At 41.9% G+C, this 16,222-nt stretch overlaps 1 protein-coding gene across 1 annotated transcript in view; it reads right to left on the reverse strand.

Annotated features, from left to right (window-relative positions):
- The window catches only part of KIF7 (kinesin family member 7), a 797,909-nt gene extending 782,912 nt beyond the window's left edge, over nt 1-14,997 (reverse strand). The window contains exon 1 of the mRNA XM_069624313.1: nt 14,560-14,997. Coding sequence (XP_069480414.1) covers nt 14,560-14,872 — 313 coding nt within the window. The 5' untranslated portion in view covers nt 14,873-14,997. The remainder of the gene's footprint in view (nt 1-14,559) is intronic.
- Nucleotides 14,998-16,222: the final 1,225 nt, after the last annotated feature.

A 16,222-nucleotide genomic window follows, 5' to 3' on the forward strand; every position in this document is an offset into this window, starting at 1 on the left:
TCAGAAATTACCAGATTAAAAATATTGTACTTCTATGGTGCACGCTGCAACCATTGCCTATATGTATGTATGATTAGGTTCTTCTACTAACAACAACACTAGAATATAATGATTTGTTTACATGAGAACATTCATTAATACATTAAGTAGTTCATGATAGTTTTCCCAATCACCCCTAACATCTTGTTTCCAACATTATAAACTCAACCCCGTGTAGGGACTGTTTATTAAAATTAATGTAATATGTGATTTCATCAATTACATTTGTCATGTCATCTTTCATGTCCTGGGTGTTGTCTTAGCAGTGCACGGTGGTGGTGGGGATTATGGTTGCTTGTTTCAGTGAATTTCATGGGTTTTTACAAGTGCACGGTAATTTCCTACAACTTACTAATATCACACTTATCCCAATATAGCAACATTTTTGTCCTATTAAAGTTTCACCTTAAAACTGCCCTTTCCCACCTTCTAGCATAATTTTTAACACTTCTGTTTGCAAAGTTTTCCACAGTTTTTGTGTTTGTCAATGTTCGCGAGCGTCGGACGTCATCGCAGACTTTTTTGGACAGTGTCACGTGACCACACGTGCAGCATCATGACGTGTCTGTGAGCGCGTCTGACCTTCGCAAACGGGTCCGTGCTTCGCTAACAGTTCGGAACTGCATTTTCAGCTGATCTAGGAACTTTGAATCTCAAAAATTACCCTTGCACAGCTCCTACACCTATTCTTACTCATTATCCATTAACAATCTAGCACACATCACATACTTGGAAGAACATTAGTAAAACTGCAAGTTATCTTAAAAATGGCATCAGCTATTGCCATCCCTCCTCCCCAAGAGCCACCACCAGCTGGGGGACCTACACAACAAAAAAAAAAAAGCACAGTACTTCAAAAGACAAAGAAGTAGTAAAGGAAGTGCCTACCTCTAGCACCCAGAGAGAATCAGGGGTGTGGCAGTTCTTTACCACTGTTGGGAATGTACCAAAGGCTAAAGCTACCAAAGTGAAATGTGCTTACTCAGTCGCAGACTACCTGGACACTACTCCTACGGGTCCACATCCATGCGCCGCCACACCAAATCGAACCACTGCAATGCTCTCAGAAAGGTGGTTCCTTTCTTAACCAGTAGTAGGCTGTCTTCCTCATCTTCCCTAACCAATACTGTAACCACACAGCCTACTTCTGTGGGACACAAAATCCAACCAGCTACCTTCCAAGCGATAAAAGAGGCTGTTGATCCAGATCTTTGGAGGCAACAGTACTCTGTATATACTGCAACACACCACTCTGCAGGAGGGAGCAATTTCGAAGTGCTTTTGAAGCTGTAATCAAGGAGCATGCGAAACACTGCCCCCACCTTAGATGTAACACACACGCAAAATCTTCCCCTCAATAACCAATAATCAAAAACACCCAAAAAATAAAAATGGCTCTTTAGGGAAACACCTTTCACAGTTAAAAAATAGAACTAAAAAAAAAAAATAATCTCATAGACACCATCTCCTTTACATTTCTCAGTAAAGTAGATCGAATAAGTTTCTCCAACATTTCCATTAGCATTTTGTGTTATGCTAATGGGAATAATGGACAATTGTATACTAGAGAAAAATATAAAAAGGACAGAAACAATGTTCTGTCCCAAATACTTTTCTCTCGCATACAACAAGGACCATAATCGATGGACCTTTATAACTATCTGCGGTCTCCACTGTCCCCTTTCCAGGGTATGGATTATTAAAAGACTCGATGGCATGTGCACACCATCGCACAGAGCAGCACTTCTTAATTTTATAAAATTAATACCATATAAGCTAAGTGCACAGGCTGGTACATTGTGGATATGTTACTTTATTTTTGTAAAATGCACATGCACAATACACTGTGTTTGGATTTTAAAAGATATGATTTTTCAGTGCAGAAGTATCATGATAGGTTCCCTCGATTGGAAATTCCTTAAAAATGATCCCAAAAAGGCCCCATCCTTTTGCGTTCGACTATCTACAAACATCATACACGGCGTGACCTTGCCCAACTCTGTGTCAATGAAGATATTTTGAGAGGTGGGTGTGGGAAATGATTTGCCATTTAAACACTCCATCCCCAAACATCCGGTTCTTTGTGATTTTATCGACAAATTAAAAACTGGTAAATTACATTGTGGTAATTTACGTTGTGTTTTTCCCTCCTTTTTTCTTGAAAGAAACCATCTTTGATTTGCAAATGATTCAGCACAGAGAATATCCCACACTCAAACTCAGGAGGACAATCTCTGCCCCTTGACCAACATTATTTAGAGTGAAGTCTTAGCAACCCAAAACAAAAAACAGATACCCTTTCAGTAGGCAAAAATGATCCATGTGATGATTTTTCAGTCGGTTTGGTTAATGTTACTTGACCTTTGTGAGGTGTTAAAACTATTTCACCAATATGAATGTATGACAGTGAATGTTCGAAATCATTAAACCCAACCGTTTGCAAAAAACATATCCGTTTTTCTTTACTATAGTAGTGATAAACACCAGTAGTAGTGGACACAAGAGCATTTGCCACTTACATCCCGATAGGCAATCCAAGTAATACCACCGATCACAGAAACATGCAGAGCAGCCAGGTACATGCAATGGTGCCTTAACTCAGAATTCATGATTGCTCCCTTAACATAATATTTATGTAGTGTCTTTTGTCATGATCACCTGTGGTCAAGCGTGACCCCTGACCCTTACCTCCACCCCAGTGGAGGCTGTGGAAAGTGGACACGGAGTCAGTAGTCAGGTTTATGATAATACAGACCGCATGCAGTGACCTAGCGCTTTGGGACATTTTGCCTGAGTGTTTGTGCCCATCAGCATAATTTAACCAATACAGCCAGGAAATGTGTGAAGTTCTTTAGCATCAAAGAGACACCATTTGTTACGCTCATTTGGTATCCACAGGGACGCCACCCAGCTGGGTTACTCACTGGTATGCTTCTCAGCTTAGCCCTGATGTGGTCTGCGGGGAAGGTTCTGCCTTGTGGTAGAATTAGGCGTGCTCTCCGTCCTGCCTTCTTTGCAGGGGCGCGTTGTCTTTCATGGGCGAGTGCGGTCCAGTTACTTCACCGACGCCGGCCCGTTTGATATTGTTCAGGTAGGTCTTATTGCTGTTCTTTAGTTTTGTTGCTATCCTGCATGCCTTTCTTTGTTTAAAATGTCTCTTTTTTTCTCCCTTAGGTATGCTAGCTTCAGCGCAGCGAACTGGCTTGGTTGAGCCCCGTTGGCAAACGATGGCGCATTAAGAGCGCTATGATGCGGTAAGTAAGCGATATGCGCAGTGCTAACATGTGTTTTCCTTCCTTGTAGGTCGCGGTGTTCTTCAGCGCGAGTGGAATGTCCGGAGTGGTGCCAGCCGAGAGGCGACCAGCCAGGTAAGCCTTTTGAGCAGTTCGTAATTTGTAAATGTCTCTACAGCTTTCTTTAATGTTGCCTCTATCTTCCTCTTTCAGGTCGTTCTGTCCGGGAGGCGTGCAGATTCGAGGAAGCTGTTCTCAGTAGCTGCGAGTGTTTAAAGATGAAGACTGCAGGTAAGATGCTGCTGCTAATGATGTTCCTTTTGTCTCCTTGCAGGTTCTGTTTCCCCGAGGTTCGAGGGAATAGCTGGACACGCTGAGCGTCACGTTGCAAGCTGCAAAGTAACACGAAGCATGTTCTGCAGTCAGGGTGTGGTTTATATAGCCCAGGGAAAATAGTTCCAGGGAAAGTAGTTCCAGGCATGCCACAGCCAAAACACTAGACCACATAGCTTGGTTCTTACGAACCAAGCTATGTGGATGCCTCCATGTTGGCTGACAATACAATAAAGTAGTTCCCAAACACATTGTTGTTCATGGTGTATGAGCCTGGCGCCATAGCCACAGGACTGGCCCCATGAGAGCTTTTGAAGAGGATGCCAGGCTCTAGAGGCCCGAGTCCTGACTCCACCTGACCAATGGGTTTGCCAGAGGGGGTTTTGGGCGATGGTCGTGACACCATTCTAACGCATTACTCAGAATTAGGAACTTAACAATGGGAGTAGTAGGTTCATATATTTTTAATAATCACACCCATCATCTACAATATCTAATTTGCATTGCACATGCCATAACAAAAACGAATGAGAAATAACATATCATCACACCTATGAAAAGAACTGCTATGCGAGCGAAGAGCATGGTTACATTACTGGAGAACAGAACAAGTGATCGTTTTAGTTTAGCAGCACGCATGACCTGAGAATTATGCTATGTTGTGCTATGTTATGTGTAAGATACTATTCCCTTAGTCTCAAAATGCACACAGCAAGACCCCAAATTTAACTCGCGTATTAGAGCAGAATGTGCTGCACCTGAACCAACACCTTCTACGTGCCTTCCTGTTCAGCTGGGCCTGCTTATCTCTGTCTCGCCTCTTCTATGGGATCTTCGGCAGACCTCACCCCAGCCCCCACGACTTGCGAGTCTGCTGCTTGATGGGTGAACCTCCCTCCCCCAGTTCAGCCTGCGCTTTATATGTAAAAAAGGGATCTGGACTGTAAGTCATATCCGCTATTAGGCCTAAGCTTTAGAGTTTCACTCTGTTTGTTGACCATACGATATTGTACATGCAAACTTATAAGGGACAAGTGTTGTCTGTGTTCAAAAGCTGTGTCCATTAGATTAACTGGGCTTTCTCTTTCACTGAGAGGATAAAGCATGTCACTTGCTTTTACACATGGTGTGAAGGCATCTCTTACCCCTGCTGCGTGCAGCTTAAGACAGGAAGTTACCACTTCCGGTTAGGTTCCCTGCTATTTCCTGACCGTCACCTTTCGTTGAAGCCAAGAAGCAAATGTATGCATCTGCTCTTTGTAAAAAGCATGTGCATTATTTATTCAAGGAACTATATTTTCTGAAGCAAGGGTCTGCGTCTGCTCTGTGCATGATTGGAACGCATGTGCCTGCTATTGAAGGTTTCCACTGCAAACAAAAAAACAAAAATACATTTTTAAAAAAATAAATAAATCGCCTGATGTGTGACCAAAATTGTCTTACCAGGCTCGCTATCCGTGACACTTTACCTGTGCTCCCGCGTGAGTATTGGGTAGAATTACGAGTGAAGGTGTGTGGAACGTGAGATGTGTTGAGGCTGGAGAGGCGGTTGGACTGAGTGGCGGAGGAAGCTCAGGGTCGTCATATTAGCTTTAATAAAACAGTTATAACCACTTACCAGATACTCCAGCCTCTGTGCTTATAGACACCACAGTTGACAACAAATTACCAACAACCCTGCAAGTGAGCAGAGAACCCAAGCAGTGAGCCGGGCTGAAACGGCGGGCATAGACGGCACCCAGGTTGGTCGTTGGCCAGCAACAGCTCTCTCCTGTTGAGCGCTAAGGAGGACGGGTGGGCCAATAAGCAAAGTGCGCGCACAGAAAGCGAAAGCGCATTAAGAGTAACAGACGTTTTAGCCTAGCGTGTGTGCACAGACTGCTTCAACAACAGCTGATCAACGCTGGGGTAAAATACCCTAAAGCATCACGCAACGTGCCGCCATCTCGGATTTGAGACTAGTTGAAGTGTGGGCAGTAATCCACATTGCTTCCAACACTCATTTTAGTCGCAGTACTCAAAAAAAAAAAAAAAAAAAAAAAAAGGAAAGAGAAAGAGAAAACATACAGAAAGGAGTATGGCCTGATTGGAACCAAGACTGGTACTGATAGTTAAAGCTTGGGAAAAAAAAAGAAAAATAAAATAAAAAGAGCAAAATTAATCATTTTTGGTTGGCTTGCTTTTCATCCCTAGTGAACTGGAGTGAGTTATAGCACATTTCAACATGCAAGGCATTACTGTACACCCACCAGAGAGTTTCTAGCCGAATCCTGGTAGGCCAGCCACATTGTGGGCAGAGTGCAAAGAATACTGGAAAAATTACATCAAGACAGTTGAAAGAGTGGGTTTGACCCCACAGAAGAGGAAGTTACTATTGATACATACCTTGGGGCCTGAGGGTCAATGCAAATACAGAGAACTACCATAATTGTCTGGGGACTTGGACAAACATGAACGGGCTTTGAGGCAGTAAATAAGTATTAGGCCCCAGAGAGTTGAGCATACACATCGGTGCTCGAAAGAAGTTAAGAATAAGAAAATGGAGGTTCTTCAAGCACAAACTAGAAGTCAGGCAGAGAAAGAGTCCTCAGAAAAACTTCTTGTGAATGCTGTAAGGATCAAGAGGGATAAAGTGGGTGGTGACGAAGCTGTACCAGACAAACACACACTTAAGATCAAAGGTGCAGGATTGCAAATAGGTCACGAGGGGAGGGAAGAATTCCGAGTTCAAAAGCGAAAGCAGAGGAAAAGATAGATTTTTTAGGTGCGGCAAGATAGGTCATTATGCCAATTCGAAAAGCTACTGCCATTAACCAAGCGTGTGCGATTTGCAGAATGAGGGGTCATTTTGCGGTGGGCTGTAGGAACAAAAAGGTGTCCTTAGTAAAAGATGACTCAGAAGAAGAGTCTGTAGTAGTAGGTGAGCCAATCAATGGGGGAATTGAAATGTCCCAGATGTGACAAAATGATTGAAAATAAGTTGTCAGTGATAGCTGACAGTTGTTCCCCATATATTATTGTGACAGCAGGATCATGCAAAAGACTTAAAAGCCAAGGATTGAGAACAAAAGGATCAAAGATTCATATCACAGGTTGGTTCAAAAGCATTGTGCAATTTAAAAACCGTCAAGCGGAAGTAAAAGTCTAGATTGCAAGGAAAGGCGTAAATGTCCTAGGCTGGAAGGATCAGGCTGCCATGAGGATATTGGATCTGTGTCAGGATGAGCTTGTGCTAATTGTGAAGAGCAGCAAATCAAGTGCAGAGAAAAGTTCAAAAAAGGATATCGATAAATTGTTCTAGCAAAGGTTGGGGCTATTGAGGAATTACGCTCATAGAATGATATTAAAACCCAGAGCGGTACCAGTGGTGCACTCTAAGGCGAGACCGATTCCCTTTACATTAGTGGAGAGTGTTGAACAAGAGCTACATAGACTTGAGAATGTGGGGATCATTGAAAGAATTGAGTCGTCTCAATGGGTGAGCCCCATTGTCATCAGTCAAAAAGAATGGAAAGTTGAGGAATGCGTAGATCTCAGAGAGTTAAATAAGAACATCTTGGTCGACTAGTATCTGCTGCCCATAATTTCGGAAATGTTGAATTGCATGGAGGGGGCAGATCTGTTCACCATGCTACACTTCTCTAATGTGTATAACCAAATCAACCTCACAGAAGATTGTAGGAGGTAAGACAGCCTTTTGTGTGCCCCTTGGAATGTTCCCTTACAGAAGAATGCTGTGGACTGGCGTCTGTAGCTGCGGCATTCCAGAGGGCAATGATGCAAGTTCTGAAGGATTTAAAGGGGACCTTGGTCTACTAGGACGACATCATTGTTTTTGGAAAGGGAGAATGTGAACATGATGAAAGGCTGTGCAAGTTACGCGAGAAAGGCTTAAAAGTAGAAGAGTAAAAACACGTTTAAGGAACCATAAATTGAGTATTTGGGCCATGTGATTAGTGGCAAAGGCTACAAACTTAAGGTTGATGCCATGAAGGCTATCAAGATTGCACAGGACCCCCAAAACAAAGAGGAGCTCAGGTCATTCCTGGGTTTATGTGAATATTATAATATGTTTGTGCAGAACTGTGCCAGATTGACAGAGCCTATGAGAAGGTTTCTCAAGAAAGATGTGAAATATGAATGGAATGATGATTGTAAGAAGTCTGCTGAGTGCATAAAGTATAGTTTTTGTGAATCATTGAACCTTGGAGGATTTGTGATTGGTAGGAAGACCAAGCTAACAGTTGATGCAAGTGGTATTGGACTTGGGGCAGTGTTTTCAGAGGTGATGGAGGATGGCCATGAGAGAGTTATCTGCCATGCTTCCAAAGCCACTACAGAAGTAGAGAGTTGATACTCAGTAATTGAAAGGGATTTATTGGCTTGTGGCTGGTTGGTGAACTATTTCAGGAAGTATGTGTGTGGCAATTAATTTACGATATGCACCGATCACAAAGCTTTTGTGGAGGTTCTATCGGTTTGCAGAATGTGAAAGGCAACGCCCAGGCTTGCGAGGCTGGGTTTAAGCCTACAGGACTATCACTTTGAAGTAAAGTGCATGCCTGGTAATTGCAATAAGGTTGCTGATTTGCTTTTCAGGTAACCTCTGAAGTTGGAGGGAGGTTTTCAAATTGATGAGTCAGCGGTATTAAAAGTGACCGGTTACTGATCTTGAAACTTCTCACTACTGTGTTCAGTAACAACTTTTTCAGGTTCGAAGCTCGCTACTTTGTTCAGATATCCGGAACCTCGATGGGGGTCGCAATGGCCCCAAGTTTTGCGAACATCTGTGTGTCCTACTTAGATGAAACTGAACTGAAGCCACCCCGGAAGTGATTCACGGTTGACAGGAGGCGGACGAACGCAGAACCCGTACGGAGTACCAACGAGAAAGTACTCCCGCGATTTGAGCGGGAACAGCGGGAAAGGTTCCATGGGCACCGATGGGAAGCGCCAAAACAATTAACACGACAGGAATTACACAGAAGTGAAACTAACCGTTCGAGCTTGGAAAGAAAGGTAACGGAGGCAATAAGTCCAGAGGCAAGGCGAATAAATGACATGTGGATAAACGCCATTGAAACTAGACGACCGTTTAAAGATTTCAGAAATGGAATCCACCTAACTGGCCAACTGTGATTGCATGCTCCATAGGAGTGAGACTACCACTTCTGTGTTCATTTACCTGCAGACAATATCAAGACCTTAAAAGAAGTGGATAAATATATTATAAAAAGGGTGGAGATTCTCTTCCAGGTAGACTGACGGCAAGGGTACTACAAACCCTTGGAGAGAAGACACCACTAGAACTCCAACAAGAATTGTTGAAAATGAAATGCTTTTAGTAGAAAACGTTGGGTTTTAGGTTATTACGTTTACGGATATGTTATGCATGTCTAACCCCTCACAAAAGTCCCTGATGAATTGCCGAGTATTGGTTACATTACATTTAAAGCAGTAACATACATGTCGGGCACTAGTTGTGGAATGAGATTGTGACAATGAACGCAGAAAAGGAGTGAATGGAATGAGATGAGTGAAATGTACCCAGTGAGGTATGGCCCAGTGTGATAAGCAACACAGCACAGTACACTTTAACGGTTAAGCATTTAAATTAACTGACTTAGAGATTGAAGGGGTTAAGCTCGTGCATATACCACTGTGAACATGTCTTCTAGACTTTTATTGCAGGAGACTAAAGAAGCACCTTAATAACACACTGGATGGTGTTCTTAATATTTGTGTGTAATTGAACAATAAAACGTGTATTTTTTACAAACTTGTGTTTAAATAGTGGTTTTCCTCACTTCCATAAGTGAATATGGTACTGGAATAGAGTCCACCCAGAGAAGGTAGCAACTATTATCACTAGCTTTGTGTTTGAAAGTGTTAAGGGTTAATCCCTTTATTTTGAGGGTATGCTGGTGATACATACCCCTCTATCTCTCCTTTTTGTTTGAATATACTACTTAGAGGAAACCCTGGTAATACATAATCCAAGATGGGAGACACACTTTGTGAGGTACACAAATGACCTCTTTGGAATATGAAATGGTACTGTAGAAGAATTGGAAGAATTCTTTCTATTCATGGAGCTTGCACCGAGGATCGAATTTACACAGAAATGGAGTAAAACATCAATAGAATTCCTGAATGTGCTAGTCTATTCCAAACTAAAACAAACTGGAGACCATGGTATTTACCAAATCTACTGATAAAAACAGCCTCTTGTTGGCATCAAGCTTCCACCCGAGAAGAACTACAGAGAGCATCCCCCAAGCCAATTCCTCAGATGTAGAAGAATTATAGCTGAGGAACGTGAATTTGACACCAAGTCGACTGAACTCAGAAAACATTCCTGGATAAAGGTTATAATAAAGAAATCAGTACAAACTCAAGCCACCAGAGTAAGGAATACATCCAGATCAGAAGCTTTAAAACCTAGCGTCAAAACGACCAACAGTGATCTCGTTTATGTCACTACCTACAGGCCTCCAGATAAGGTGGGTACCAATTCTTTTTACGCATGAAAATCTTGTAAATACGACAGCTTTATTTTTATGCTGGGTAAATTTACACACAGGTTTAGAGCAGAGGCCAGTGCAAAGTCAGGGTACTTGACAAAAACCAGAAGGCTTCTTTTGATGTTTATCTACATGGATGTAATTGCAAGCCACCTCTGAAACAGAATGCATTTCTCTGAAGCCTTTCGAAAAAATAAACAGCACACTGTGATAAAAGGAATGGTTTCTTTCCATTCTGCTTCAGAAGCACTGCATGTTTTCTTAGAATGTTAAGATTGTATAACTAATAAGATGGAAAACTAAGTTGCAATTGAGAATTCATATTTTTCAACAAGTTATGCTTTTTTCCAGTGAAAGCCAACCAGTATAGCACAATTGTATTTTTCAAAGTTCCAGTGCTGTGTGAATAATCATGCGGAGGCAGATCATTTTTGCACTTATAATTTACACTCTAATTATAAAAACAGTGTGTAAAATGATGACTATGCACAGTCTAGTTTACATCCATTCAACCTTGCAGCCAATGGGGTACATTACTATAAATGGTCAGTGGCAGCAGAGTCTTTGCTCAAGGGTGAGTGATTGTCATTACACTGATCACAGGTGTTCTAGCCTCTCAAATCTTCAGGACTACAATTAAAACATCCAAAACCTGACTCTCAAGGAAGTGCAAGCTCTGTTCATAAACAAACAAATTAAAGTTAGATTGGTAATTGAAATAGAAACTCAGCAAAACCTGTCCATGTGATAATCCAGATAGGTATTTAACTTTATGTAGCACTTCATGAATGGCTCATCGTACATCTAGGTACTGTGATTATTATACCTCAGTCGATATTCAGTTAACCAACCTCTGAAGGATCTTATCCAATAAGATAGCTCAGCCGGTTGAGCACTCGTTGCTGCAATCTGTGTGTTATCTGTAGGTTGGGGGGGTTCAAATTCCGGCAAGTCCAACTCAGCCTTTCGAGGTCAATAAAGGAGTACCTACTTGGGTTTGGTGGTAATTGTGATAAATATGTCCTATGCACAGCGCTTTGCCAAAAGAGCTATATAAATAACCATTTGACCACTAGATTAGATATAGAATTTAGCATAGAGTTCTTGCCTCTCTGCACTGTTGTATCATAACACTGGCATACCATTAGGTAGTAATAGCTCCAGGAAATTAGGACTTTCATTAAACACCAAAAGACAATTCTGCTATCGAATCTCAAAACACACAATACAATTCATGTTTGCTTTACTATATAATTTACCTTTCATTATTTCTGGCCATATGATCTCTCCTGTATATATTTAAATGTTGAAATTGTTGTTGTGATTTCAACATTTAAATATATACAGGAGAGATCATATGGCCAGAAATAATGAAAGGTGTATTCTGTCACAATGCAGAAAGCTGCTGCATAGTAATGATTTCCATACCGTTTTTGCACACGTCTGCTGGATGTCGCATACATTTTATTCTCTTGCAAAGGAGAAAAGTAATTTTTACTCTCTAAAATCAAATTTACTCTCAAAGTTTCAAAATCGAGAGTAAAATACTCCCACCTCCAAAATCTTATCTGGAGCACTGACTACCTACTCTCAACAGAGTAATCGTATTAAGAAAAAAGTCAAAAAGAACTGGAAAATGCTATCATTAGATCCAACTTTAGCAAACCTTTTCCCCAACCAGCCTCCGCCTACAGTAAAAGTAGGTCACTACGTGACCATCTTATCAAATCTGTTCAGACACAAAAGAATGAAGAAAACCTTCAGCGGAACCATTCCGTGCAATAATTGTAATTGTTGCCACAATGTAATTAAAGGAAACCACATTAATCACCCACATAAAGGACATCGGATTCCATTAATGCACACATTAACATGTGATACGAAGAATGTGATTTACGGAATCAAATGCCCCTGCGAGCTATACTACGTGGGCCTTACTTCCAGGAAAGCGAAAACGAGGAGGTGCGAACATAAGTCAAATATTCGATTATTATCAAAAAAATTACCTGTGGGACAACGCTTTAACCTACAAAAACATACAAGTGCACAAACTCAGTTTATAATCTTGGAGCGCGTCACCTTACCCAGGAGAGGGGGCAATCCAACCAGGCTCTTACAGAGAGAAATATACTGGATTGAGAAGCTTGACACAATGTATGCATGAGGGATGAATTTAAAATGGGACCTTAATATCTGTAAGTCGGACTTTAGTTAAATCAAAGATGGAATTGTGACATCTTGGCAGTTTCAGATAACTACACAATCCATATTGACTTTATTGGCTGTGAACACATTATTCACTGAAATAAACATCCATGTAGTTCATGGTAAAATACATTTATCAATGATGACCTAGTAGGAGATACCATGCAGTATTAGCTAATGATATTACAAGAGAGTTAGATTTTAAACACATATAGGCAGACATCCAGTCTCAGTTTAGCTTGAGACCACCACTTCTCTTTCATATAAAACATTGTCCAAGATAACGCTTGTGCGCCCCAGAGCCAACAGAGCAGACCTAATATGAACGCGCAAGCACGACAGTTGCTTAGCAATGTGCCGATTCGGATATTCAAGAGGCCAAGGCAAGCCGTCGCGAACACGGACACAGACACGACTCACATGCGGAGCTTAGGTAAGCAGGGCAACACTCTGGAACGGTTGTAAATATGGACTGTGTTAATCGTTATGATAGCAGCATTTGCGAGTAATGTCAACTAATATCAGTACATTACCTCATACAGTTAGAATCCTACAACACGCTGAATATCGCTAACACGACCGGAACAGTCAAACACCATTAAAGACAACACTATGGCGTCCCCTAGCATCCTACACTAGAAGCAAGGGAACAAAGGGAATACATTTCATCGAAAAGGTACGAATAGTTAAACGTTAGGGCCATCATGAGGAAATGTCATTATATAGATGTCTTTAATATAACAGTATGTCTGAGCAGAAGCTTTGTAGCAAATGCAACAGCAATACTCACTCCCTACCACCCTCAGAGCTGAAACTTCCATCTCTGTCTTCCGCAATAAACTCTAGACCACTCTCCTTAACTAACACTGCTACCATTTCCTGTGCCCCTAACATGTAATTATAATATAAACACACATGTAATATATTAGAATGTAATCTTTGTGTATATATGTATATATTGCACCCCTGTACTCAACTGCTCACTATGTAACAAATGTCGATTTCATATTTTATGTAACTAAGCATTGTCCTGCAACAAGTGCCACGATGCCCACAGGCTGTTGTGTGCTATATAAATACGAATAAAAACAAACAAACGTACGTAGCTAGTGCAATTGTCCACAGACATTGGAGACCATACTCTCTCAACGAGAGCGGCTCATCCAATTAATCATCTGACATGAAGCATACCTGCGTTTCCGTATTATGAGAACCTACTAGGTGAGTCATAATAATCAAAATAATACATGCCAACACTTGTAATTGTAGACAGTATCTAAGTGGGACCCAGCTTTGGATAAGTGACTGATCCCACTGGAGACCGTCCAGGTTATTTTACCAACAAATGAATGTTGACATATTTAAATTTTTACCTGCAGAACTGGCACACATGAATATCTCTACCAAGTGTGAAGGGAAATGATACACAGAGCACCATTTGTTTGAAGGTTAGAATCAGTGATCAATCTAATTTGATCTCTACTTACCAAATGAGTAAGAATTATACTGATACTCTGGTGTTTTGAAACACTAAAAACTGATTTTTTTTAAATTTTACTCTCAGAATAGAAATACAATTCCTGATATCTTTACCTGAAGAAGGGCGAGACAGCCCGAAACGTTTAGTAATTGATAGGAGATGCCAATCTGAGAGATCTCAGCTCCACAGGAACTGTAACATCAATCCCTATCAAGATATCTGGAACAATAAGACTGTTGCTTTGTACTAAATATTGATGAATGTTTTTCTTATCTTTGTGTACACTTTATCAAATTAATAATCAAAGACAGTATGGCCAATTGTCCAATAAATGTAAGAATTATATTACAAAATTGGAAGCACTGTGATGTGAGTAACTTCTTTGGGTAATCAACAATTTAACCTCACAAACTGTCGTACTTCATTGTAAATTGATCATTGAAAATATTACCTTTTTTTTTTTAAACCACTTTGAATGTAATGAGTTGACTTATGCTTTACAATTATACTGTCTAAAGTGTGCAATTCGTCTGCTCTTAGGTGCATTTCGATTTTCGAGGGACCTGTCCTTCCTTACACAGGTTTTCTCTAAGTCACATACACACAGAGTACAATTAAATTTATTTTTCACACAGGCGCCAGAACACACGACAATTTCGTCACTCGCAAGCTGCATCCACCAGAATGTAGACACTCAAAAGAAACAGGAGCCGTGGTATTGGAAATTGCCTGCACCGGTACTCACAGACACTCGCCTCTCCAATGGTGTAAGTCTTGCCAGAGCCCGTCTGCCCGTAGGCTATCACGGTGGCGTTGTAACCCTGGAAGAAGGCTTGCACCAGTGGCTGCACGCAGGCTGAGTAAACCGTCTCCTGGTCGCTGAGCCCTGGCTCGAAGACTTGGTGGAAACGGAATGTACGGTCCCGTCCCAGTGTGAGTTCCCGGGGAGTTGTACTTAGGCAAGACTGGTGTCCGCGCAGTATCTCCACGGGTAGCAACGGCCGTACACGTACAGCCACCCGCACCGGGCTCTCCTCTGCCGGCGGCTTGAGACCCATGGCGGGGATGTCAACTGAGGCGGGATAGGGAGCGATAACCGATCATAACATTCCTCCGGGAAGATGAGGCTTTAGACAAGAGGCAGGAGCAGATAAAGTTCCATTCCAAGACGATAGACATAAATGAAAGACTACTGGAATCCCTGGTCGGGGATAGGGGGAGAAAGCGGGGTGGGATGGAAAGAGAAGGAAGACTTCTCTGTAATCAGCCTTTACTAGAAGTGCGAGTGTGAAGAGGAAAGTAAACACGCTGTGTTCTTCACTGTTCTATGTGATAATGAAAGGGAGGCTAAAGCAGAGCACACGGCAGGGAGTACGGAGACAAATTCTTTGAATTGAAGTCATAGCTGAAATTACCTTAGAAATAGAATATGGACGTTATTGAATGCAATCAGTAGTCGGTAATATTGGGCGGATGTGATAAGAGTTTTCGTCAACAAGGGGAACTGAATTTAATAACCACTGTACTTTATTGTGTACTTAATATTACTGTGCCTGCTGAATCTTCGGATCTTTAATTGTAATGTCATACGTTTGCAGGATCTGACACGGTCTTAATCACGTCCCTTTATTTATGTCTCCTACACAAAATTGGCATTTGTGCTCTCAAACCACCACCCGACCAACATAACACTGCTGATATTGTGGTATAATGTATTTCATTTAGTCTATGATTAGAGGACCATGGGCCTCAGCACAAGTGTGACAACAATCCGGTGCAATTTCTGCAGAGTGGAAATAGCGTTACTGCAGGGTTGTGAGGCGGTATTAGCACCGCAGCACCAACTGGTGTGAACGCGGGCCCAACTCTAGCGGTAGCACTATTAGCGCCTGGTAGAAAGTGCACCAAAATAAAGGTTACTACCGAAATATCGGCGTATTAACGCTAACCCCGCCAACTCCAGTGCTATTAGCGCTAGCAGAAATTGCGTCATCGACAGGAACGGGAAGCATTGCGGTGGCCATTTTGAAAAACACAATACATCCACTAGCTCCACTTTCTGCAGTGATCTGGACCTGGAAACAAGCCAGCATTTCTTAGGAGAAGATCAGAGGCAAGATGGCAGAAAATTGTTTGAAGAAACCTAAGTTTAGTGAGCTGGTGGTCCCCACCGATGAGCTATATGGCATCAGTCAGCGTAAAACCTCAGCACAGAGCAGGACAGCCATCTGGCATTCCATCAGCCAGAAAGTGACTGCTGTGGCCAGCGTACACTGTGATGGGGAGGACTGTCAGAAACGATGGAACGACCTCAGGGTCAGGGTGCATGGACTACTGTCCCAACTCCACCAGGAGTCCCTGGCGACTAGAGGAGGAAATGTGGAACGACTGGTCCTTACCGCCGGGAG

Source organism: Ambystoma mexicanum, chromosome 11, assembly GCF_040938575.1.
Source record: "Ambystoma mexicanum isolate Mex_15411 chromosome 11, UKY_AmexF1_1, whole genome shotgun sequence".
In the NCBI taxonomy this organism is placed as follows: domain Eukaryota; kingdom Metazoa; phylum Chordata; class Amphibia; order Caudata; family Ambystomatidae; genus Ambystoma; species Ambystoma mexicanum.